General features: G+C 40.7%; 1 protein-coding gene across 3 annotated transcripts; it reads left to right on the forward strand.

Annotated features, from left to right (window-relative positions):
* LOC106603491 (protein FAM114A2) lies at positions 1-27,544 on the forward strand. Of its 3 annotated transcripts, XM_014197257.2 has the most exons (15): positions 7-110; positions 1,623-1,693; positions 7,945-8,230; positions 9,106-9,205; positions 9,394-9,495; positions 9,672-9,775; positions 9,877-10,011; positions 10,116-10,274; positions 10,891-11,014; positions 16,793-16,878; positions 17,093-17,191; positions 17,283-17,422; positions 17,588-17,660; positions 24,982-25,035; positions 26,807-27,544. In XM_014197257.2, exons 2-15 carry the CDS (start codon positions 1,671-1,673, stop codon positions 26,906-26,908), a joined length of 1,587 nt encoding a protein of 528 aa, XP_014052732.1. In that variant the 5' UTR covers positions 7-110; positions 1,623-1,670; the 3' UTR covers positions 26,909-27,544. The 3 variants fall into 3 exon arrangements, with proteins under 3 accessions (XP_014052733.1, XP_014052732.1, XP_014052734.1); XM_014197258.1 differs by lacking the exon at positions 1,623-1,693 and having other exon boundaries at positions 1-110; positions 7,922-8,230; XM_014197259.2 differs by lacking the exon at positions 1,623-1,693.
* The last annotated feature ends 201 nt before the right edge of the window (positions 27,545-27,745 follow it).

Here is a 27,745-nt window from a genome sequence, read left to right on the forward strand (position 1 = left end):
GGAAACTCTCAACCCAAAGAAATCATTGTGTGACGTGGCTAGTCGCACAATTCCTTGCAAGACAAAGAATAAAATCAAGAATATTATGACTTTTCGGATACAATTGCTAGGTTTGTAACGTCAATAGTTTGTAGCCTTTATTTAAACAATGTAACTTATTTCGTAGACTTTTATCTGTCACCTTTCTAGAAGAAATTATAGCAATATTGGATTAAAAACAAGCTAGTAAACTAACTAAAATAAAGTGCAATGTCTAGCGGTTAGAGTGGAACTGACCGCGTTTTAACTACTTTAAGTCAGTTAAAAACACTTTTTTTTTTATTTACAATGATGGTCTAGGAACAGATTTTTAACTTGTCAGCTCGGGGATTCGATCTAGCAACCTTTCGGTTACTGGCCCAATGCTCTAACCACTAGGCTACCTGCCGCACCGATATGAAACAGATATGAAACAAACAGACAGACAATCATAATATCAGTCAAAAATATACATTTCCCAGTTTATGCTTCAAAACTAACTTTATACGAGGTTTTAAAAATAGGTTATATTTGACTCAAAATTCCATGACGTACAGTAAGGCATTTTTGGTAGAATAGATGGATGCAGTTCAATGCATGATTATTATAATTCACCAATACATTTCTTGGTAGTCCATCATATATTGCTAGCAGGTTGTAAATCACAGCTGGCCTGGTACATTGTTTTTTTGCCTCCACCTATTCGGGATGCACTGTTTCAGTTTCAATGACTCAATTTTTTAAACAAAAATGGGCGACTGTAACTAAGGCAGGGAATGTCAATACAATGAAACTGGAAAGGGCAATAATCACAAGTCAGTCTTAACGTAGCTAATAGGTTAGCGAAGACGTCAAACACAATGCCCACAGGCCGAATAGGACACACAAGTGAGTATAAATGAGTCAACAGTTGAGTCATCTACTTTATGAAATTAGCCTGATGCGCTTGTATTAACTTCCATTGCACTGTCACGTTTACAGCGCACAGTGGAGGGAACGTGTACAGACAGATGCCACAGTCCTAGCTAGGCGACTAAAATGTTTCAGTATGGCTTTGGTTTCTAAACCTTGACAATGGATAACCAAACAACTAAACCTGCAACAAAACACCATGCAAAGGAGAACCATGTAGGCCTATTACAGAAACATTTCAACAGTATCCTAGGCTGGCTACTCAACTACAATACATTTTGAGTGCACCATACAGCAGTGCTACATTCAACCACACCGGTGATCCATGCATTGCAACAACAAAAAATTAAACATGTTTTAAGTTTAAATGTTACAACAACCTATAGCTACGTTCTTGTTTGGAGTGAAATAGTTTTTCATTGGGTTATATTACGCACACCAGCGAAGGCCGTAGACATGTTATTTATCTCGTTTTTTAAATATGTTAAAATTCTATATACAGCATTTGTTTTGTATTAAACAATGGCCAGTTTGTGTCGCAGATGCACGTCTTTTTAAAATAAAAACAAATAGGCTATGTCTGGCACGCGAATTCGTTTTTTTTTCTCAATATGGTCCTTTCGCTGATTGAGTTTGACACCCCTAGGCTAGCGTATCTATTTATGTATCTATTTATTTATTTATTTATTTAGCAAGCTGAAAACAAGGAGCCTAACATTAGCTAGCTAACTGCTGGGAGGATGTCTTGTCATTGGAGGAGTGGGTGAGTAACCGACTTTTCCCCATGTATCTTTTTTCGGTGGCTACAGATAAAGATGCAGGTGTCATTTGGTTAGCTGGCAAGAAACGTGAATCGCTTTGCTAGATAGCTAGCTATGTTGAATTTGAATCATATTGACGTCACCAGACCCGGGCAAGCCCCGAATGATTTTGGCTCAGCCCCGTGTCTTTTGCCCACAATTGCAAATGCACTGATATTATTCTGCATCTACATAAAGAGACAGAGGAGCGTACAGTAGAACAGAGAGTGAGAAAACACAGGTATCGTGGTTAGTGATAAGTTAAGACAGTTAAATGTTCATCAGGTTTAAGATTGAGTGAACTGCTATTATCATTCAGGAACATAAATTATCCCATATTTTACCTTTAGCTCAATTCAGGTAAACATTATATAACAGTTCTCCAGTTCTTCATATTGCTTCTCTCTTTCGCTCTCTGTGTTTGTGTTCAGAATACTCCATTGTGCAACTGTACTGATACTATTCATTCTCTGTAATAATATAGTGGATTCAGGAAAAGCAGAATTTCAGACAGCATGGAAAAGAGAGGAGCGAGAGAGAGAACACAGGACAGTGAAGACCCACACAAGACAAACATGTATCATAGTCCTTTCAAGCCATAGGAAGTACCTCAAAAGATGCCACTTCTGCCATGTCCTGTGTGTATAAACTGTTAGACCCTGGTATGTTCCCATCACTGAAAGCAATCATACAGGTTGCGCTGACCAACCCAGTTAGCAGCTGTGAGAGTTCTTTCAGTGCGTTAAGATGTCTACATACCTGGTTTAGGAGCACAATGACCCAAGATAGAATGCATCACCAGGCTGTCTTGACATTTGACATAGATATAGTTAACACGCTTGGAAAAGAGTGAAATCATAGACAGGTTTGCACAGCTGACAAATAGGTGATATAGATTGATGCTACCCTCAACAGGAAAGTAGCTTTCTTTCACTGTTGTAACGCAAGACACACACAAAGAGTTGGGATTTTTTTTACCTACAGTATCATTTTGTTTAATTTCTAATCTGCATGGATGGACTAACATCCTATTACTGTGTAATATAACTCACAAACATTGTGAATATTAAGTTGGCAAAAGGATTGTATGCTGGTATGTACATTTGTGTAAAATTGTGAAGCGTTGGCACTGCAGTAAAACCCACACATTTTCTCATGTTCCTCAGAGGAAGGGTGGGGTTGGAGGGGGTATATTTGTTTTTTTTGTAATTAAATAGGTAGAAATAATTGACCTTGGAATCTGATTTATTACCACAAATACTATAAAATTATGATTTTAAAGCGTGTTTGGTGCATGAGTTTGTACATATTATTTGCAAAAGTTGTCTGTCCCTCCACTCTACAGTTATAATATAAGCTTACTGCTAATGTGAGTTTACTCAGTTCCAACATAATCCTAAAAATGGCAGCCTAAAATCCCAATCCTGCTATATTGCACATAAACAGAACATTATTTTATGCAAAACATTAATTTGTGGTCTAGGCGGCCACCCTTTGGATTATTTTGAAACTGCAGAGTGTGCACATCATGACAAACATTATTTAGCAGTATTGTGACCAACAACAACATTTATTTTTTTTGCCAATCAAATATTGTACATGCTTTATGAAAACATTGGAACAAAATAATGATAAAGAAATATTTTTCCAACCATATTTCTTCATGGAAAATGACCATCTAGTTATGCACTACATTTTCATAAATACTGTTCAGTTGGTATGCAATTTCCTAACACCATATTCCACTGACCACAATCCGTTGAATTAATATTAAGAAGTGTTGATTATTTGGCGTCAGGAGAGCACAGTGCATGGAAGCAGGAAGAAAGCAGTGAGATATGAAACCGAGTCAAAGCCAATTTTTAATCCGAAAATGTGGTTGGAGGCTCCCTTACGAAAAAAGATTGCAGTCAGAATTCAGTATAACTGCAAATACTGCATCCAAAATAACAACTTTTTTTCACTGCAGTACTTTTGCAGTGCAACTGCAGTTACAGTGAAGTATAACTGCAATTCAACTGTAGTACTTTGCAGTTATTCTGCAATTACTGCGTCCACAATATCACAGTCAACAACTACTTTTATTGCAGATTCAAAACTGCCATCTTTTTTTGTAATGGCTCTGGATGGAGGGTGTGACGCAATTGCGAAGCCTCGCAGAGGCCAAATTGCACTCCATACCGCATCGCTGTGCGCCTCCAAACTGTTGTAACAATGCGGAGGGCTCCATATAGCTCCGTATTGACATGATTGATTGACTGTAGGTGGGGGCGGGAGGTCCTGTATAAACACAAACTCACTTCCTTGACAACGGGACAAGCAGGTTACTATTCCCCATCGGTTATCAGTGGAATTTTGACGGCCAACTAGCTGAAAAAGTTTGAGAGGGTTTATCTAATGTTCCCTCATTAGATGTTTAGCTAATCTCGCTCTGCTAGCGTTAGTTGTTAATCTTGTTGTTGATGTGCATGGGCAACTGAGGGAAAGAGCCTTCCTTTTAATGGTTGTTTGGACTGTGATGTTCCCAAATGTAAGAGGACTCCCGTGGCATTTACACTGAACAAAAATATAATTTCTAAGATTATACTGAATTATAGTTCATATCAGGAAATCAGTCAACTGAAATAAATACATTAGGCCCTAATCTATTGATTTCACATGACTGGGAATATGAATAGGCATCTGTTCGCCACTTATACCTTAAAAATAAAGGTAAAGGCGTGGATCAGAAAACCAGTCAGAATCTGGTGACCACCATTTGCCTCATGTAGCACTAGATCTCCTTGGCATAGAGTTGATCAGGCTTTTAATTGTGGCCTGTGGAATGTTTTCCCACTCCTCTTCATGGAATGTTGTCCCACTCCTCTTTAATGGCTGTGCGAAGTTTCTGGATATTGGCGGGAATTGGAACATGCTATCGTACTGGTCGATCCAGAGCATCCCAAACATTGTCAATGGGTGACATGTCTGGTGAGTATGCAGGCTAGGCAGGAATTGGGATATTTTCAGATTCCAGGAATTGTGTACAGATCCTTGCGACTATCATGCTGAAACATGAGGTGATGGGGGCAGATGAATGGCACGGCAATGGGCCTGAGGATCTTGTCACTGTATCTTTGTGCATTCAAATTGCCATCTGCCCAGTACAGTTGAAACCGGGATTCATTCATGAAGATCACACTTCTCCAGCGTGCCAGTGGCCATCGAAGGTGAGCATTTTCGCACTGAAGTCAGTTATGACGCCGAACTGCGGTCAGGTCAAGACCCTGGTGAAGACAACGAGCACGCAGATGAGCTTCGCTGAGACGGTTTCTGACAGTTTGTGCAGAAATTATTCGGTTGTGCACACCCACAGTTTCATCAGCTGTCAGGGTGGCTGGGCTCAGACGATCCCACAGGTGAAGAAGCCGGATATGGAGGTCCTGGGCTGGCGTGTCTGTAGTTGTGAGGCCGGTTTGACATGCTGGCAAATTCTCTAAAACGATGTTGAAGGCGGCATATGGTAGACAAATGAACATTACATTTTCTGGCAACAGCTTGACATTCCTGCAGGCAGCATACCAATTGCTCGTTCCTCAAAACTTGAGACATCTGTGGCATTGAGTTGTGTGACAAAACTGCAAATGTAAGCGTGGCCTTTTATTGTTCCTAGCACAAGGTGCACCTGTGTAATGATCATGCAGTTTAATCAACTTCTTGATATGTCACTTTTGTCAGGTTGATTAATTTTCTTGGCAAAGGACATATGCTCACTAACAGGGATGTAAACAAATGCGTGCACAGCATTTGAGAGAAATAAGCTTTTTTTGTTGTTGCGAGAAATAAGCTTTGAACATTTCTGGGATCTTTTATTTCAGGTCATGAAACATGGGACCAACACTTTACGTGTTGCATTTATATTTTTGCTCATTATACATATTTAAAAAATTGTTCAGGTATATTTTGTGACTTTTGGCCAACGTGTTCTAATGCTCTAAAGTCGCGCTGTTGCTACTGCCTGTAAACACACAGTCCAGTTCAAAGTGAATGATGGCAGGCCCGTGTGGCAAATTGCTTTTTTGCATATAGGCCAATTGTAGCCACGCTCAAGGTCCTAAACGATATCATAACCGCCATCGATAAAAGACAATACTGTTAAGCCGTCTTCATCGACCTGGCCAAGGCTTTCGACTATGTCAATCACCAAATTCTTATCGGCAGACTCAACAGCCTTGGTTTGTCAAATGACTGCCTCGCCTGGTTCACCAACTACTTCTCAGATAGAGTTCAGTGTGTCAAATCGGAGGGCCTGTTGTCCGGACCTCTGGCAGTCTCTATGGGGGTTCAATTCTCGGGCCGACTCTTTTCTCTGTATACATCAATGATGTCGCTCTTGCTGTTGGTGATTCTCTGATCCACCTCTACGCAGACGACACCATTCTGTATACTTCTGGCCCTTCTTTGGACACTGTGTTAACAAACCTCCAGATGAGCTTCAATGCCATACAACTCTCCTTCCGTGGCCTCCAACTGCTCTTAAATGCAAGTAAAACTAATGCATGCTCTTCAACCGATCGCCGCCTGCCCGTTTAGCATCACTACTCTGGACGGTTCTGACTTAGAATATGTGGACAACTACAAATACCTAGGTGTCTGGTGAGACTGTAAGCTCTCCTTCCAGACTCACATTAAACATTTCCAATCCAAAATTAAATCTAGAATCGGCTTCCTATTTCACAACAAAGCATCCTTCACTCATGCTGCCAAACATACCCTCATAAAACTGACTATCCTACTGATCCTTGACTTCGGCGATATCATTTACAAAATAGCCTCCAACACTCTATTCAGCAACTTGGATGTAGTCTATCACATTGCCATCCGTTTTGTCACCAAAGCCCCATATACTACGTACCACTGCGACCTGTATGCTCTCGTTGGCTGGCCCTCGCCTCATATTCGTCGCCAAACCCACTGTCTCCAGGTCATCTATAAGTCTTTGCTAGGTAAAGCCCCGTCTTATCTCAGCTCACTGGTCACCATAGCAGCACCCACCCGTAGCACGCGCTCCAGCAGGTATATTTCACTGGTCATCCCCAAAGCCAACTCCTCTGGCCACCTTTCCTTCCAGTTCTCTGCTGCCAATGACTGGAACGAATTGCAAAAATCACTGAAGCTGGAGTCTTATATCTCCCTCACTAACTTTAAGCATCATCAGCTGTAGGAGCAGCTCACAGATCACTGCACCTGTACATAGCCCATCTGTAAATAGCCCACCCAACTATCTCATTCCCATATTGTTATTTATTTTTTGCTCCTTTGCACCTCAGTATCTCTACTTGCACATTCATATTCTGCACATCTATCACTCCAGTGTTTAATTGCTAAATTGTAATTATTTCACCACTATGGCCTATTTATTGCCTTAGCTCCCTAATCTTACTACATTTGCACACCTGTATATCGACTTTTCTATTGTGTTATTGACTGTACGTTTGTTTATCCTATGTGTAATTCTGTGTTTGTGTCGCACAGCTTTGCTTTGTCTTGGCCAGGTCGCAGTTGTAAATGGGAACTTGTTCTCAACTGGCCGACCTGGTTAAATAAAGGTGAAATAAAAAATAAATTAAAAAAAAGCTCTGATTGGCTATGCCGCACCGGTCTGCGTGGACTCCGGTCCTGGACAGGACAGATGTTTTTTATTTTATTCGGTTTTATTTACTGCAGTGTCTATTAATTGTCCAAACGCACGGCTGCTTTCCCACTCTATTTTGCTATAGAAGTTTCAGAAATGCCTTACTATAGTAATTACCAAACATTCTATGAATTTATGAGAACGTGAAAATTACCACATCTAAGTGCTCGCTTGTCAGAAAATGTCATTTTTTTTTTACAAGTAATATTCCTCCAGGGAGTGTATAATTACTTCCACTTGAATGTGTTTTATGTAACACTTCCTACCTTGTCATCTTACGTTTGGCTCAGACAACTGTTATCTTAGTTTCTGAGTATCAGTCCCTAATCTGTCATTTAGCTAATCTAGTTTGCTAGGTAGACTAAATCTGCAAGAAAAGCCTATGCCTTGTCAGTATGGCACGAGACCTCTACCTCCAGCTTAATGATTGGATAGAATGTCCTTTTTAAGCCTGTTTTTAGTTGCCATTATACATTGCACATGAAGTTCTTATTTTATTTTCATCAAATAACAACAGGTATGTCTTAATATGTCGGACAGCGAAGCCCCCAGTGACCCTGCTGGGAGTTCTGAGTTCGCAGAGCCATTCGCAGAGAAAGAGGCCCCACTGCGGAAACCCATGCCTGTGACACTAACAGACAGTGCTCAACAGACACCAGACAGCTCTCCACAGATACCAACAGGAGACAGCACCACTGATAACTCCACAGATGTCGCCCCAACCAGGAAGGAAAGGAAGACCAGGAAAAGACCAGAGCCAAAACCTCCAGTTGAAGTCCAGGAGACCCAGGAGGAGAAACCCAAAGTAGAAGAAGAGCCAGTCAAAGTAAGACATGATGTGATACAGCTGGGTGAAAGATTCAATAAGCTTAACTTCTACCCTTAAAAGACCAATCAGCAGTTGAAACAATAACAAAGTGTGCTCCCGCCACTGTTTTGGTAAAAAGCTGAGGGATGGGTCTGGAGAAACTTTTACTCTCAAATTCATAGCCAGAGCTATGGATGCAAGGACTGACCATCCATGATCTCTAAATTATAGTTTTAACCATGTTTTGAGGCTATATAGTGTTTGTTAATATTTACTTTGCTTATAAACATTTGAGTAAAACAAGTTAATATTTTTGGTTCTGATGGGGTGACAGTGCAACTAAGCTCATGATGCATTTATAAGTTGTATTCTTCAAGAATTAGTGGGTACATATAATTCATTTAGACTACCGTTCAAAAGTGTGGGGTCACTTAGAAATGTCCTTGTTTTTGAAAGAAATGCACATTTTTTGTCCATTAAAATAACATCAAATTGATCAGAAATACAGTGTAGACATTGTTAATGTTGTACATGACTATTGTAGCTGGAAACGGCTGATTTTTAATTGATATCTACATAGGCGTACAGAGGCCCATTATCAGCAACCATCACTCCTGTGTTCCAATGGCACGTTGTGTTAGCTAATCCAAGTTTATCATTTTAAAAGGCTAATTGATCATTTGTGGGTTCAATTACAGGCTCAAAATGGCTAGAAACAAAGTGACCCCAAACTTTTGAATGGTAGTGTATATCTAAAAAAAAACTGATGTAGCAACTGCTGATTGTCCCTTTTAAGGTCTGGATGTGGTTTAGGTTTTATTTTAGCCATATAGGCTACAAACGGTAGACTCCGGTACAAACATTTTCTTTCTCCATCTCTCGCTCTCCTCCAGGCACCCAGTGAGTTGACAGTAGCCCGGGGAGGATGGGGCTACTGGGGGAGCTGGGGAAAGTCCCTCATGTCAACGGCCTCAGCCACTGTGGCCACTGTAGGTGAGGAAATCCAAAAAATGGATGTATATATTTTAATGTCAGAGTTTTTGGTTTGTCTCTGTCTTAGTAATAGTCAGTTTGTATTATCATTATGGTGTCATGTTAAACAATATGTCTGCTCTTTCAGTCAGCATGGGTAAACTTTTAAAGATCTAAAAATAAATGTATTCCTTTCTTTTCATTCTGAGGCCAAGGGATCACCCAGGCTATTGAGAAGGCAGAGACTTCACTGGGAATCCCCAGCTCCACAGAGCTGTCTGCACCAATTAGAGAGGAGGACAAACAAGGAGGTAATGATAGCACACGCTGGTCATCAACATTATCAACACGAGTCATCACTCTGGATTTAGCATCAGCCGTGATAAGCCTTAGTATATTTAGGATGCGTTTGTTGTGGAGATGTAGAGTGCTTCACTGTTGTAACTATGCACATTAGGTTGATGTCTGACATGTATATTACTTCTAGGTGAACCCAGTAATGAGACTGATAAAGGGGAAGGAGATGGAGCATCAGCCATGGGAAGCGCCATGGGAATGTTCTCATCCCTCAGCAGTGTTGTTCAAAGCACTGTAAGAAACAATACTTCTCTGCTTTTTTGACGATTACCATCATAATATGTTGTTTACGGGCAAAAGTGACTTGGTTACTGACTTAAATATCTATATTCCAGGGGAAAACAGTCCTAACAGGGAGTTTGGATGCCTTGGAGTTCATAGGCAAGAAGACCATGGATGTCATAGCAGAGGGAGATCCAGGTTTCAAGAAAACAAAGGGTCTGATGATCAAGACTAACACTCTTTCTCAGGTGAATGGATGTTAGAGAAGCCACCTCCAGTGTTGTGCTTACACTGTATTTGCGTTTGAAAGCTTTCTGACCAAGATTGAATAAGGTTTTTGCTTTGGCTGAAGGTCTTACGGGAGGCCAAGGAGCGTGAGGAGCATCAAACAGCCGAGGAGGTTTCCTCCGACACGGAAAAGAAGGCCCATTACGGAATGCTGTTCGATGAATTCCAGGGCCTAGCCCACTTGGAAGCTCTGGAGATTCTCTCCAGGGAGAGTGAGTCAAAGGTAATACTGAGCAAGTTCCACATTTTGTACCTCGTACAAAGAAACAAGTAAACAGCCTCTCAAAACATTATTGATCGCACACAGCACACAGCCTTCCGTTGAAATTAATACAACATCTTGTTAGCTGTATTTTTGCTCACTTGTAAATGGAGAACCTACAGCCATTGTAACCTCTTGAAATATAAAAACAGGTCCATGGCACTTTAAAATTCTCCTGGCTCCTTTTAGTACAGGGGTTAGCAAAAGGCGGCCGGCAGGCAAGGGATTTTCTTTGGGGGGGTTGATAAAAAAAAGACTGTAAAATCACCAGGAATTCAGCTAAAAATGAGTTTAATTTAGGAAACCTGTTCCCAAGTATTCCCACAAATAAAGTAAAAATATACATATGTGATCATGTCTCATTGTGTCTCAAGGTATGAAATTATTGTTATTTTTAAATACAATCTCTTTTTGGGCCTAGTTGTAGGCAATTTTCAGTGTACCAATTATTATATTACTTTCCGGCCCCCCGACCATTCGGGCCGACAAAAATCATCCCCGCGGGCTGAATCTAGTTGCCTACCCGTTTTAGTAGATCTTATCTACGACTGAATCAGTTGTGTGTTGTGTGGTGTAGGTGAAGTCTGTTCTAACCACTCTGTCTGGAGAGGAGCTGGCCCAACTCAAAGAGGACCTGAAGCTCATCAAGGAACCCTTCTCTCTGGTAGAGTTTGACGACGAGGAGGTGGAAGAAAAGAAAGGTAGCCTACCGTCACAGAACAGTCACATAAAGTCTACTATCAAAATGTTACATTTACAGTCTTTTAGTACTCAAACAGTGACAATCTTAGCATGTAAATCTTGCTGGGGCAAACTCAACCAATTTTTTTAGATGCATGCTAACAAAGCCACTACACAACATTAAACAATACATTAAACAGCACAATAACAGTGACAAACAGTGCCCACAAACTGTTAGGGCCTACATAAAGCTGTCACAACAGCAGAGCTTTCCTTTCAGCACCATAGAGTGAATCCGTACCACCGCTACACCTGGCTGTCAGTGGAGCCTAGTCTGGCGGGAAAACAGTTCCATCATCCTCATTTACTGCCTTTTTAAAAACCATAGCTGATATGGCTGACTTGCTTAAATAAATATGGTTTCCACTGACTCTTTGTGGATTTGTGTAACTCAATAAGAGCCGCATTCTCCTTCAATAATAACAAATTCGTTTTTACTTTTGAACCATACACAAACATTATAAAATGTATGTTCAGTAAATTCATAATGTTTGTTCTTCTGTCATTAACACTTAGCTCTAAGTATAAGCAAGTGCAAGCAAACGAGGTAGGCTTTACCGACTGTCACGACTTCCACCGAAGGTGGTTCCTCTCCTTGTTCGGGCGGTGCTCGGCGGTCGGCGTTGCCGGCCTACTAGCCATCACCGATCCATTTTTCCTTTTCTGTTGGTTTTGTCTTTGATTCATTCACACCTGGTTTTCTTTTGCTTTAATTTCTGTGTGTATATTTACCCCTGTTTCCCCGCTTAGGTTTGTGCGGGGTTATTTTCATGTTGCTCAGGGAGGGTTTTTCCTCAGTTTATTCACGGGTGTTAAGTATAGTAGGAGTGTTGTTTTCCTCCTTCCGTGAATAACTGTGTGTTCCATTGTCTCGGGCGTTTATGGACTTGTACCTGTACCGTTTTGGGACTTGCCTATTAAAGACGCTACATTGACTCTCTGCTCTCCTGCGCTTGACTCCTTAGCTACCTTCAGTACGATTACGCAACACCGACGCACAGACAGCGCATTGCGCAAACAAAACAACCCTCGCAATATCAACTGGAATTACATGGGTCTATTACTGAACTTTTTGTTGAAAATAAATATACACTGCTCAAAAAAATAAAGGGAACACTTAAACAACACAATGTAACTCCAAGTCAATCACACTTCTGTGAAATCAAACTGTCCACTTAGGAAGCAACACTGATTGACAATAAATGTCACATGCTGTTGTGCAAATGGAATAGACAACAGGTGGAAATTATAGGCAATTAGCAAGACACCCCCAATAAAGGAGTGGTTCTGCAGGTGGGGAACACAGACCACTTCTCAGTTCCTATTCTTCCTGGCTGATGTTTTGGTCACTTTTGAATGCTGGCGGTGCTTTCACTCTAGTGGTAGCATGAGACGGAGTCTACAACCCACACAAGTGGCTCAGGTAGTGCAGCTCATCCAGGATGGCACATCAATGCGAGCTGTGGCAAGAAGGTTTGCTGTGTCTGTCAGCGTAGTGTCCAGAGCATGGATGCGCTACCAGGAGACAGGCCAGTACATCAGGAGACGTGGAGGAGGCCGTAGGAGGGCAACAACCAAGCAGCAGGACCGCTACCTCCGCCTTTGTGCAAAGAGGAGCAGGAGAAGCACTGCCAGAGCCCTGCAAAATGACCTCCAGCAGGCCACAAATGTGCATGTGTCTGCTCAAACGGTCAGAAACAGACTCCATGAGGGTGGTATGAGGGCCCGACGTCCACAGGTGGGGGTTGTGCTTACAGCCCAACACCGTGCAGGACGTTTGGCATTTGCCAGAGAACACCAAGATTGGCAAATTCGCCACTGGCGCCCTGTGCTCTTTACAGATGAAAGCAGGTTCACACTGAGCACGTGACAGACGTGACAGAGTCTGGAGATGCCGTGGAGAACGTTCTGCTGCCTGCAACATCCTCCAGCATGACCGGTTTGGCGGTGGGTCAGTCATGGTGTGGGGTGGCATTTCTTTGGGGGGCCGACAGCCCTCCATGTGCTCGCCAGAGGTAGCCTGACTGCCATTAGGTACCGAGATGAGATCTTCAGACCCCTTGTGAGACCATATGCTGGTGCGGTTGGCCCTGGGTTCCTCCTAATGCAAGACAATGCTAGACCTCATGTGGCTGGAGTGTGTCAGCAGTTCCTGCAAGAGGAAGGCATTGATGCTATGGACTGGCCCGCCCGTTCCCCAGACCTGAATCCAATTGAGCACATCTGGGACATCATGTCTCGCTCCATCCACCAACGCCACGTTGCACCACAGACTGTCCAGGAGTTGGCGGATGCTTTAGTCCAGGTCTGGGAGGAGATCCCTCAGGAGACCACCGCCACCTCATCAGGAGCATGCCCAGGCATTGTAGGGAGGTCATACAGGCACGTGGAGGCCACACACACTACTGAGCCTCATTTTGACTTGTTTTAAGGACATTACATCAAAGTTAGATCAGCCTGTAGTGTGGTTTTCCACTTTAATTTTGAGTGTGACTCCAAATCCAGACCTCCATGGGTTGATAAATTGGATTTCCATTGATTATTTTTGTGTGATTTTGTTGTCAGCACATTCAACTATGTGAAGAAAAAAGTATTTAATAAGATTATTTCTTTCATTCAGATCTAGGATGTGTTGTTTAAGTGTTCCCTTTATTTTTTTGAGCAGTATATATTTGAATGGGAAGAAACTGTCACTGGCAAACATGATTACAGACCACAACATAACTGCATAATTTCAACATTGCCGAAAATTATGAATAAGATACTAATGAGATATACCTATATAAGCAATATAACAGTTGAGATGTACAAACTATGGCATATGGGAACGATGAGCTGATAAGAGGCAAGCCATAATTTCGATAAAGACATTAATGAGCGAGCGAGCTGTCCTTCTTCTGGGCAAATTTTGTCATCAAAGTCTGGCATTCTCTGGATTTATGGTGCTTTCAAGTCAACTGGGAACTCGGGGGGAAAAAACTAGAACGAATCATGACGCCAGTGATCTTTAGGTCGGAGCTCTAGAAAGGGGACCGAGTGCCCGACTTGGAATTCCAAGTAGGATGACCATTCTAAATGTATTTTTATCAGTCGGAGCTTGTTTCTTTCAAAGTTCCCAGTTGTCTTGAACGCTCGGGAGTCTGAAATTTCCAAGTTCCCAGTTGTTTTGAACGCGGCAGAGGTTATGCTGGATTGAGAGCATAGCCAATGTATTCAACCCTTTCTGGGATATGGTGTTGCGCGTGAATATTTATCCTTTTAAGCTCGGAAAGAGACCCTTTCAGACAGTTGTTTTAAATCCTTAAACCCAGACTTGGACCACACACTCTCTCCACCAAATAGCAGGGAGGGGAAACAAAATAGTGATTGCTTTGCAACGCTTGCAGTTAGCCACTGATTTCTTCAAAACTACTCATTGTTGAATTTGCGATTTCCGACTTGTTGTGTAATGTTTATGGCCGATAAGCACCGATACGGTTTATCTATAATTTCTCTTCACATTACATAAATTGAAAAGGATTTGTCAGTAGATTGTCTACATGATTCATGATGACTGCTTGTTGAGCTAGCTAGCTTGCTTGTCTAGCTAGCTAGCTTGCTTGTCTAGCTAGCTAGCTTGCTTGCTAGCTAAGATTTTGAAGGTATGATGTTGACATGATCAGTCCAATCAAAGCTATGGTAGATATAATGTGATTTGAAGTCATTTTATCTGTGGCCAATGACCTTGAGCCTTCTTGGACGGGAACCTCTATTGTAAATCTATGGCAGCACCCAAGGGGGCTTGAACTGCCAAGCTCTCCCTGTAGATTCTGCAGTGTCCCCATGAGTGAGTGCAACTAGAGAACATTGCAACTAGAGAACATTACCAATGCCTACGCTCTGTGCTTTCGCTGGCTGCCCCTCCACCACTGAAAGCACTGAGTTAGTCTGAAACACCTGCTTTTGGAGCTGCCTTACTCAAGAAAGAGAGTATGTGGCTTTATTAACTCAATTATTATAGTTGTTTACATTGTTTGCAAACTGATATGTAAAACGAATGAATGCCAAAATAGCATGCAAAACAGGCAATATACAGTACCAGTCAAAAGTTTGGACACACCTACTCATTCCAGGGTTTTTCTTTATTTTGACTATTTTCTACATTGTAGAATAATAGTGAAGACATCAAAACTATGAAATAACACATATGGAATAATGTAGTAACCAAAAAAGTGTTAAACAAATCAAAATATATGTTATATTTGAGATTCTTCAAAGTAGCCACCCTTTGCCTTGGTGACAGCTTTGCACACTCTTGGCATTCTCTCAACCAGCTTCATGAGGTAGTCACCTGGAATGCATTTCAATTAACAGGTGAGCCTTGTTAAAAGTTAATTTGTGGAATTTATTTCCTTCTTAAAACCTGTTACGGCTAGACGTTCCGCTAAATTATTAGAAATATTTAACTTTCATAAAATCACAAGTGCAATACACCAAAATAAAGCTTAACTTCTTGTTAATCCAGCCACCATGTCAGATTTCAAAAAGGCTTTACAGTGAAAGCAAACCATGCGATTATCTGAGGACAGCATCCCACCATACAAACACATGAAAATCATATTTCAACCAAGCAGGTGCGACACGAAAGTCAGAAATAACGATATAATTCATGCCTTACCTTTGAAGATCTTCTTCTGTTGGCACTCCAATATGTCCCAGAAACATCACAAATGGTCCTTTTGTTTGATAAACTCCTTTTTTATATCCCCAAAATGTCAATTTATTTGGCGCGTTTGATTCAGAAAAACACCGGTTCCAACTCATTATTTTAACAGTTTTAGAAACTTTAGAGTGTTTTCTATCCAAATCTACCAATTATATGCATATCCTAGCTTCTGGGCCTGAGTAGCAGGCAGTTTACTTTGGGCACGCTTTTTATCCGGATGTGAAAACACCGCCCCCTATCCCAAAGAGATTCCCACGGGGGACCAGTACGGAAGAAAAACATTTATGAAATGTATGCATTCACTACTGTAAGTCGCTCTGGATAAGAGCGTCTGCTAAATGACTAAAATGTAAATGTAAAATGTTTTAATGCGTTTGAGCCAATCAGTTGTGTTGTGACAAGGTAGGGGTGGTATACAGGAGATAGCCCTATTTAGTAAAAAGACTAAGTCCAAATTATGGAAAGAACAGCTCAAATTAGCAAAGAGAAACTACAGTCCATCATTACTTTAAGACAGGAAGGTCAGTCAATCCAGAACATTTCAAGAACTTTGAAAGTTTCTTCAAGTGCAGTCGCAAAAACCATCAAGTACTATGATGAAACTGGCTTTCATGAGGACGGCCACAGGAAAGGAAGACCCAGAGTTACCTCTGCTGCAGAGGACAAGTTCATTAGATTGCAGCCCAAATAAATGCTTCACAGTTTAGAAAATAGTAAAAATAAAGAAAAACCCTTGAATGAGTAGATGTGTCCAAACTTTTGACTGGTACTGTATATATTTTGCTAAACAGGTAGGGCTCAAAACAGGTGGGTCTCTGCCTGCCCTACCTGCCCAGAATGATGGGTCGCCACTGTACTCACAACAGAAACAAAATACTTTTGTTCTATGATTTTTTTTTCTTTTCTGTGGGTGATAATTCAGCTGAAAACCATCAGAATTGTTATCTTGTTTTGGGGAAAGATGGCAGTATGTTTTTGTGATAAATACAATGAGCAAAAGCAATACATGTTGTTTATTCGTATTTCTTTTCAGATGAAGATGGCGCTGAGTTTCTGAGGGAATTAACAGAGGCCCTTGATGGACTACACATATCCACAACAGCTGACAAACTTGGCAAGGTTGGCACAATACATTTCTGTTCTGATTGAATTTCAAGCCAGTGATCTTACGGTCTCATGCTAGCGGTACAATAATATAGCAGTGTTTGTTGCCATCTTCTGGAGAGTTTTGGCAGGGCTGCGTTTTGAAAGGACTGAGCACTACTCGACTTTGCTTTTCGGCATGGTAGATCACTAATCTCTAACCTATTTTCTCTCTGCAAACACTCATCAGGTGAGTAAGAATGCATGTGACCAGATTGCCCAAATGACCAAACCCATAAAGGAAGAAGAAAGGAATGAAGAGGAAGTGGCAAAAACATATACTGTTGAGGTATGCAAAATTATTATCTGACATCGTGACTATTGGAATGGAGCTTCTTTCTGTTGTAACTACTGATGTGAGTGTTGTTGATTCCTCTCAGAATGTCCACTCGTCGGCCATCAAAAGCCTGGCTGAGCTAACAGCCAGATCCATAGAGCAGTTCCACAAAGTGGCCGAGATGATCCTGCTCTGTACCAGCCAGAAGGTCACCACTTTGGAGCAGGCCAAAATCCTCTCGCAGTAAGTTCCTACACACCATCAGCCATCTCCAGAGTGTTATATTACTAGTCATAGATATAGCTCTGGTTCACACATCCCTAACCTTCAGACATAACGTGTGTGTATTGTTGTCATATTCCAGTATGTGATTGTGCTCTAACTCAAAATTTTGTTCTCCCTTTACAGAATAACAATTGTTTTGTGTAAAGAGATATCACTACTTTCCAAGAAGTTCACCTCCTGTTTAACTACAATAGGGGTAAGATAGTGATTCTATACAAACTATATCACAAAGTATATTTAGACTGTCACTAAGCTTACACTCTTGGAAGCCACATTCACAGAACTCAGCTTCAGATGTTAGTATTCATGGTCTTGCACAACAACTTTTCATCATGGAACTTAATTGTACTGCCTCACTATGAAAATGTATAAACTGTCTTTTGAGTTTCACAAATAAACAAAACAGATAGGGCGATGTTTATATGACCCTCTTATGCATACGCTTTTTATGCCGGCATGCCGGGGACGAGTGGTAGTTGTGGTGTGCAGATGTGGGTAGGCGTCTATTTTAATAGCGTATTTTGAGTTTAATTAGGCCTATGGTACGGGTCTGTGCAGCCATGGCTGCGCCATCCAAATGAAATCAATAATTTGTTATTTTGTTGATTAAACAGACAAGACAAACCTAACCGATTACAGTCAACACACATACACTGAGTATAAAAAACATTAAGAACACCTGCTCTTTCCATTACATTGACTGATCAGGTGAAGGCTATGATTCCTTATTGATGTCACTTGTTAAATCCACTTCAGTCCGTGTAGATAGGGGGGCCTTGAGACACTTGAGACGGGGATTGTGTATGTGTGCCATTCAGAGGGTGAATGGGAAAGACAAAATATTTAAGTGCCTTTGAACGGTAGTAGGTGCCAGGCGCAACGGTTTGTGTCAAGAACTGCAACGCTGCTGGGTTTTTCACCCTCAACAGTTTCCTGTGTGTATCAAGAATGGTCCACCAACCAAAGGACATCCAGCCAACTTGTGGGAAGCATTGGAGTCAACATGGGCCAGCCTCCCTGTGGAATGCTTTTGACACCTTGTAGAGCGTATGCCCCAACGAATTGAGGCTGTTCTTAGGGCAAAAGGGGGAGGGGGGGACAACTCAATATTAGGAAGGTGTTCTGAATGTTTGGTATACTCAGTGTATACTATAGTAAGAATATAACAGAATAAAATACAAAATGATATCTTTCCCTTACAACTTGTCACAGAAAATGTTTCTGATCAGTGATAGATTCATTTTTTATTTTACCTTTATTTAACTAGGCAAGTCAGTTAAGAACAAATTCTTATTTTCAATGATAGCCTAGGAACAGTGGGCTAAATGCCTTGTTCAGGGGCAGAATGGCAGATTGAATGGGGATTCAATCTTGCAACCTTTCGGTTACTAGTCCAACGCTCTAACCACTAGGCTACCTGCCGCCCCAAGATGAGCAAGCTAATAGATAGATGAGCTATACCGCCTCCAAATAGCCTGTACAGATGGAAATTCAGTGAAATAAAATCACATTGATTGATTATCAGACAACATTTTTACATTTTAGTAATTTAGTATACAGTCTTATTCAGAGCAATTTTCAGGAGCAATTAGGGATGAGAAGTCAGTGAGGTCACAGGTTTTTGGTTGGGAGTAGGCCTAGGCTACTAAGTGACTGCTAGCAAAATAATCCACTTGTTAAACTACATAACATGGCAACATTTTCTAATAAATGAGCCAACTAGACAAGATGATCATGAGCAGCACTCACAGCAATTTAGCTAACATTTCCCCAGCCTAATTGTAGCTTAACCAATATCCAAACGGTGATTCAGTGAAAACAAAAATCTTACACTGATAAATGTATCAAGATGAGTCGCTTGTCTCAAAGCAGTGCGATGTCACTGTCCCAATCAATCAAAATCATGTTGAAATGAACGGGGTCTCAGATAATTACATATTATTCACACTCCATTTAGTATGATATGGTATGTATTCATTTGTGTATGTCATCACCCATTTTGTATGATATATTACGAATTACAATGTGTATTATATGTTACAAATTTTACCTAGGTGGCTTGGTGGCTAACATTAGCTAGCTGGCTAACGTTAGCTAGGCTGAGGGTTAGGGTTAAGGTTAGGATTAAGTTTAGGAGTTAGGTTAAAGGGTTAAGGGGAGGGTTAGCTAACCTGCTAAGTAGTTGCAAAGTAGCTTAAAGTAGTATGTAGTTGAAAAGTTGTTAATTAGCTAAAATGCTAAAGTTGTCCGTGATGAGATTTGAACTTACAACCTTTGGGTTGCAAGACGTTCACATTATACTCACACCCATCCACCCTGACCACCACCATACTTTTGTTTTTTCCTTAAGTAGCCTTCTTTCTAATGTAACCATATCAAATGTAACATCAATCAAATGTATTTATAAAGCCCTGTTTACATCAATCGATGTCACAAAGTGCAATACAGAAACCCAGCCTAAAACCCCAAACAGCAAGCAATGCAGATGTAGAAGCAAGGTGGCTAGGAAAAACTCCCTAGAAAGGCAGGAACCTAGGAAGAAACCTAGAAAGGAATCAGGCTCCGAGGGGTGGCCAGTCCTCTTCTGGCTGTGCATATCATACTAATCTGGATATCATAGATTTACATTTACTATGTTACGTCTAGTCTATGAGACCAGTATGCCACACACAGGAGGCTATTGTTTCAAATGTATTACGATGATTAGATGACTTTGGGAGTTTCAGTAAGCAACAGTTTGATACATGCCTTCAATTGCATTAGCCTACTTTATTCCAATATTTTCGTCATTCAGTGATATTTATTCCCACGGTATTTCTTAGTGGTGGGCTATGCGAAGAGATGGGCCAAGTGACATGCCTTGCAAAGTTTAGAACTGTCAGGAGGACGGTAACAGGGCACTGACTAGCAACCATCAAGATTTTAAGAGCATAGTGCGTACCAATGCCACCTCAGCTGTTTCAGGCCTATCAGAGTACTCATATAATCTAACAATAAAATGCTTATATTAAATATTTGGATTGAAAATGTACGAATTACCCTACCTCTGTATGTCTATATCTGTATAGCAGATGTAGTAGCGATCTGACATAAAGAAATGCATGTTGGTGTTGTAGCATGTCACCAGCATATCTCTATCTCTCTGGGGTTAGGCCATAACTTCACTTCCTTTTATATATATATATATATATATATATATATATATATATATATATATATATATATATATATATATATATATATTATATATATATATATATGTTTGGAGACACCTACTCATTCAAGGGTTTTTCTTTATTTTGTACTATTTTCTACATTGTATAATAATAGTGAAGACATCAAAAATATGAAGTAATACATATGGAATCATGTAGTCAACAAAAAAAGTTTGAAGAATCTCAAAGTAGCCACCCTTTGCCTTGATGACAGCTTAACACTATTGGAATTCTCTCAACCAGCTTCACCTGGAATACTTTTCCAACAGTCTTGAAGGAGTTCTCACATATGCTGAGCACTTACTCTTATTTTCATTCATTCTGCGGTCCAACTCATCCCAAACCATCTCAATTTGGTTGAGGTCGGGTGATTGTGGAGGCCAGGTCATCTGATGCAGCACTCCATCACTCTCCTTCTTGGTCAAATAGCCCTTACACAGCCTGGAGGTGTGTGTTGGGTCATTGTCCTGTTGAAAAACAATTGATAGTCCCACTAAGCGCAAACCAGATGGGATGGCGTATCGCTGCAGAATGCTGTGGTAGCCATGCTGGTTAAGTGTGCCTTGAATTCTAAATAAACCACAGACTGTGTCACCAGCAAAGCACCATCACACCTCCTCCTCCATGCTTCACGGTTGGAACCACACACGCGGAGATCATCCATTACCTGCTCTGCGTCTCACAAAGAAAAGCTGGTTGGAACCAAAAATGTCAAATTTGGACTCATCAGACCAAAGGACTTATTTCCACCGGTCTAATGTCCATTGCTCGTGTTTCTTGGCCCAAGCAAGTCTCTTCTTATTATTGGTGTCCTTCAGTAGTGGTTTCTTTGCAGAAATTCGACCATGAAGGCCTGATTCACACGGTCTACCCTGAACAGTTGATGTTGAGATGAGTCTGTTACGTTAACTCTTTGAAGCATTTATTTGGGCTGAAATCTGAGGCTGGTAACTCTAATGAACTTATCCTCTGCAGCAGAGGTAACTCTGGGTCTTCTTTTCCTGTGGTGGTCCCCATGAGAGACAGATTCATCATAACACTTGATTTGTTTTTGCGACTGCACTTTAAGAAACTTTCAAAGTTCTTGAGATTTTCCAAATTGACTGACCTTCATGTCTTGAAGTAATGATGGACTGTCGTTTCTCTTTGCTTATTTGAGCTGTTCTTACCATAAAATGGACTTGGTCTTTTACCAAATATGGATATCTCCTGTATACCACCCCTGCCTTGTCACAACACAACTGATTGGCTCAAACGCATTAAGAAGGAAAGAAATTCCACACTTTTAACAAGGCACACCTATTAATTGAAATGCATTCCAGGTGACTACCTCATGAAGCTGGTTGAGAGAATGCCAAGAGTGTGCAAAGCTGTCATCTAGGCACAATGTGTCTACTTTGAAGAATCTCAAATATAAATATATTTTGATTTGTTTAACACCTTTTTTTGGTTACTACATGATTCCATATGTGTTATTTCATAGTTTTGATGTCTTAATTATTCTACAATGTAGAAAATTGTCAAAATAAAGAAAAACCCTGGAATGAGTAGGTGTGTCCAAACTTTTGACTGGTATTGTATGTATTTATGTAAGAAAAATAAGGACCACAATGGAAATAAGTCCCAGACTTTATTGTCCAAACAATATTTTTGTATATATGTACTATTTTAACTGACAAATAAGTCAATCAATGAATCAATCCAAACTGTGCAGCGGCCAATTGATGAAAGGAAAGAGACATCTGTTACAAAACACCAAAAGGTTTAATGACATTCTGAGATGTCTTCAATACTGGGTAAGCCTGCTGGGTAGAGAGGGATGCATTTTCTCTTTGTTGAGATTGACATAGTCTATTTATTTTGGTGTTGAAAACGCAAACGATGATTTTGAAGTGCCCAAAGTATGTATGCTTCGTTTATTGGTTGTGTAGTGCATTGGCACAGAAACCTGTTTGTGGAAAATAAGTTTGAAATATTTTATACAGTGCATTTGGAAAGTTTTCAGACCCCTTGACTTTTTTCACATTTTGTTACGTTACATTCTTATTCTAAAATTGATTAAATCGTTTTTTCCCCTCATCAATCTACAGACAATACTCCATAATGACAAAGCAAAAACAGATTTTTCAAAATGTTTGATAATTTATTTAAAAAAAATAACATCACATTTACATAAGTGTTCAGACCCTTTACTCAGTACTTTGTTGAAGCACCTTTGGCAGCAATTACAGCCTCGAGTCTTCTTGGGTATGACGCTATAAGCTTGTCACACCTGTATTTGGAGAGTTTCTCCCATTCTTCTCTGCAGGTCCTCTCAAGCTCTGTCAGGTTGGATGGGGAGCGTCATTTTCAGGTCTCTCCAGAGATATTTGATTAGGTTCAAGTCCGGTCTCTGGCTGGGCCACGCAAGGACATTCAGAGACTTGTCCCGAAGCCACTCCTGCGTTGTCTTGGCTTAGTTTTTAGGGTCGTTGTTCTGTTCAAAGGTGAACCTTCGCCCCCCAGTCTGAGGTCTTGAGCTCTCTGGAGCAGGTTTTCATCAAGGATCTCTCTGTACTTTACTCCGTTCATCTTTGCCTCGATCCTGACTAATCTCCCTGTCCCTGCTGCAGAAAAACATCCCCACAGCATGATGCTGTCACCACCATGCTTCACCGTAGGGATGGTGCCAGGTTTCCTCCAGACGTGACGCTTGGCATTCAGGCCAAAGAGTCTTTAGGTGCCTTTTGGCAAACTCCAAGCAGGCGTCATGTGCCTCTTACTGAGGAGTGGCTTCTGTCTGGCCCCTCTACCATAAAGGCCTGGCGGTGGAGTGCAGCAGAGATGGTTGTCCTTCTGAAAGGTTCTCCCATCTCCACAGAGTAACTTTAGAGCTCTGTCAGAGTGACCATTGGGTTCTTGGTCACCTCCCTGACCAAGGCCCTTCTCCCTTAATTGCTCAGTTTGGCCGGTTGGCCAGCTTTAGGAAGACACTTGGTTGTTCCAAACTTCTTCTATTTAAGATTGATGGAGGCCACTGTGTTCTTGGGGACTTTCAATGCTGCAGACATTTTTTGTACCCTTCCCCAGATCTGTACCTCGACACAATCCTGTCTCGGAACCCTACGGCCAATTCCTTCGACCTCATGCCTTGGTTTTTGCTCTGGCATGCACTCTCAACTGTGGGACCTAATATTGACACGTCTGTGCCTTTCCAAATCATGTCCAATCAATTGACAGGTGGACTCCAATCAAGTTGTAGAAACATCTCAAGGATGCTCAATGGAAAGAGGATGCAGCTGAGATCAATTTTGAGTCTCATAGCAAAGGGTCTGAATACTTATGTACAATTTTTTTTTAATACATTTTAGAATAAGGCTGTAACGTAACAAAATGTGTAAAAAGTCAAGGGGTCTGAATACTTTCTGAAGGCACTGTATAATTATAAGTGGCATAAAGAAATCAGATTTCCCCCTAGCTGATCATTGTCTGCACCAGGCTCTGATTGTAGTGTAATGAAACAGGCAGGGAGAGTGAGCTCGTTTGTGATGGTTGACGAACCCTCATCCTTCTGGCCCGTAGCCCTGCGTGGCATTGACTGCATGCTGAAGAGTCTTAGTCGATATTCATGTCTATAAACACAGGTTCTATGCAGTTATTGTTATTTGTGGCCGTAAACATTATTTTGAGATAATTCTATGAGGGGGGAGGGTCATGTGAAAATATTTGTAAATTTGGGAAGGGGAGTGCAATTTTGTTTTTTATGACACCTTGAGTTGGACTAGCCACTACCTCCCAGCACTTTTCGATCTATCTCTAACTAGCGTTAATGCAATGAATAGAAGTCTATGGTAACTGCTAGCAAGCTAGTAGTTTTTTTATGTTCTATTAATATCTGTAAATCAACCAATAAAATCAAGCAACACTTGGCCATGATTACAGACACCTGTGTGTGTTTTTTCAAAGTATATAAATTACTGAACCACAGTGTTTGTCATTATACACTGATGAAGAAAGCTTGTCTGTCAAAGTTAATTATAAAATGATTGCATCCGAGCTCTCCTTTTCTTTTTCATGCATGCTAGTAGATACCATAGACTTTCAGTCATTGTGCTAACACTAGTTAGCATTGGCTCGCAAAACTACCTCTAACTTCCTTCATACTGGATGCAGAGACATAAAAATGGTTTCCGTGAGTGAGTTCAGCTGACTCTGGGGACATAAATAAAGGGCTATATTGCCAAAATCCCTAAGTATCCCTTTAATAGGTTTTTAAGATTCCTAGTTCATTGACTACTAATACCAAAACCTTTTGTTTTGCAGTCAAATGAAAAGGGAGATGTCCTCAATCCACTCATAACGGGAGTATTTTTGGAGGTTTGTATCGAATTAATTATCGTACATTGCTGCATATCACATCCTCTTCATTCTGTCTGAAAGCTGAATCATAACAATGTGTGTTTGTGTGTGTGAAAGATTTACAAATGTGGTGCATCGTTTATGTACAGTTGAAGTCTGAAGTTTACATACACCTTAACCAAATACATTTAAACCCAGTTTTTCACAATTCCTGACATTTAATCCTAGTAAAAATTCCTTGTCTTAGGTCAGTTAGGATCACCACTTTATTTTAAGAATGTGAAATGTCAGAATAATAATAGAGAGAATGATTGATTTATTTCAGCTTTTATTTCTTTCATCACATTCCCAGTGGGTCAGAAGTTTACATACACTCAATTAGCATTTGGCAGCATTGCCTTTAAAATTGTTTAACTTGGGTCAAACGTTTTGGGTAGCCTTCCACAAGCTTCCCACAATAAGTTGGGTGAATTTTGGCCCATTCCTCCTGACAGAGCTGGTGTAACTGAGTCAGGTTTGTAGGCCTCCTTGCTCGCACATGCTTTTTCAGTTCTGCACACACATTTTCTATAGGATAGAGGTCAGGGCCACTCCAATACCTTGACTTTGTTGTCCTTAAGCCATTTTGCCACCACTTTGGAAGCATGCTTGGGGTCATTGTCCATTTGGAAGACCCATTTGCGACCAAGCTTTAACTTCCTGACTGATGTCTTGAGATGTTGCTTCAATATATCCACATAATTTTCCTACCTCATGATGCATCTATTTTGTGAAGTGCACTAGTTCCTCCTGCAGCAAATCACCCCCACAACATGATGCTGCCACCCCCGTGCTTCACGGTTGGGATGGTGTCCTTCGGCTTGCAAGCCTCCACCTTTTTCCTCCAAAGATAACGATGGTCATTATGGCCAAACAGTTCTATTTTTGTTTCATCAGACCAGAGGACATTTCTCCAAAAAGTATGATCTTTGTCCCCATGTGCGGTTGCAAACCATAGTCTGGCTTTTTATGCCGGTTTTGGAGCAGTGGCTTCTTCCTTGCTGAGCGGCCTTTCAGGTTATGTCGATATAGGACTCGTTTTACTGTGGATATAGATACTTTTGTACCTGTTTCCTCCAGCATCTTCACAAGGTCCTTTGCTGTTGTTCTGGTATTGATTTGCACTTTTCGCACCAAAGTACATTCATCTCTAGGAGACAGACCGCGTCTCCTTCCTGAGCGGTATGACGGCTGCGTGGTCCCATGGTGTTTATACTTGCGTTCTATTGTCTGTACAGATGAATGTTGTACCTTCAGGCATTTGGAAATTGCTCCCAAGGATGAACCAGACAATTTTTTTTCTGAGGTCTTGGCTGATTTCATTTGATTTTCCCATGATGCCAAGCAAAGAGGCACTGAGTTTGAAGGTAGGCCTTGAAATATATCTACAGGTACACCTCCAATTGACTCAAATTATGTCAATTGGCCTTTCAGAAGCTTCTAAAGCCATGACATCATTTTCAGGAATTTTCCAAGCTGTTTAAAGGCACAGTCAATTTAGTGTATGTTAACTTCTGACCCACTGGAATTGTGATACAGTGAATTATAAGTGAAATAATCTGTCTGTAATTAATTGTTGGAAAAATTACTTGTGTCATGCACAAAGTAGATGTCCTAACCAAAACTATAGTTTGTTAACAAGAAATGTGTGGAGTGGTTGAAAAACTAGTTTTAATGACTCCAACCTAAGTGTATATAAACTTCCGACTTCAAATGTATCCATGTACTTTATGTATTTCGTCTTCTTTAGGCTTCAAACAGTGCATCGTACATCCAGGATTCCTTCCAGCTCCTCATGCCTGTATTAGAGGTGTCCCACATTCAAAGTAGTGCTGACTCTAACCAACAGTGACCACATCTCTCTGACAGCTGTGCGAACAAGGGACCCTGACAAAAAGCATTGACATAAAATTGCGGTTTTAAAAATACTTCCTCAGCTTTATTTTATATTTATTTCGAAGCCTATCTAAAGTGCCATGCCTCAGAAGAAATGTACCTTTGACAAACAGTGTTTACTCGTCATGGAGTATTGTAGTGCTGTTGTTGTATAGCACAGTAGATATACCAATGTACAGTATTTGAGGAGTCTAGAGCTGACATGTTTGAATGACATTGATGTCTGCATTTCTCATACAAATTCTGAATATAGACTTTTCCATGTCTCTGTTTCACAATTACCATGATTCAATGCATTATTCATAACACCAGGACTTCAGGATAACCTCAAGTACTTCAGGTGTCTGTATTGCAAATGAATGTGATATCGCTTTGGCACACATGCCTCCCTGTTTATCTTCAGGTGTAATTGTATAACCAGAATATTAGTAATTGAATGATGACCACTATGTAATTGTATCTTAGTAGGAAAAGTGATTGTGGTCATCTGTGTCTTGGAACTGTATCAGGTTTTCCTTGGACTTTTGGAGCTATTTTACGGTCAGGTATTTTACGCTTTTCAAATAAAGATAATGTCTTAAACAACATCCTATTAAAAGCTTTGCATCGATTATTGTGGCATACCAAGGTCCATCCAGTTGAAGATTTGAGGAAATGTGACACAATTTATAAAGTATTTCATTTGTAAAAACTTTTACAAACCAATTAACTCCTGGATAATTAAGTAATTATTGTGCTGAAACCTTGATATACTGTATAGAGATAGGGTCATGACATGAAACCAACCACATTG

Source organism: Salmo salar, chromosome ssa04 (assembly GCF_905237065.1).
Source record: "Salmo salar chromosome ssa04, Ssal_v3.1, whole genome shotgun sequence".
NCBI classification, from domain to species: domain Eukaryota; kingdom Metazoa; phylum Chordata; class Actinopteri; order Salmoniformes; family Salmonidae; genus Salmo; species Salmo salar.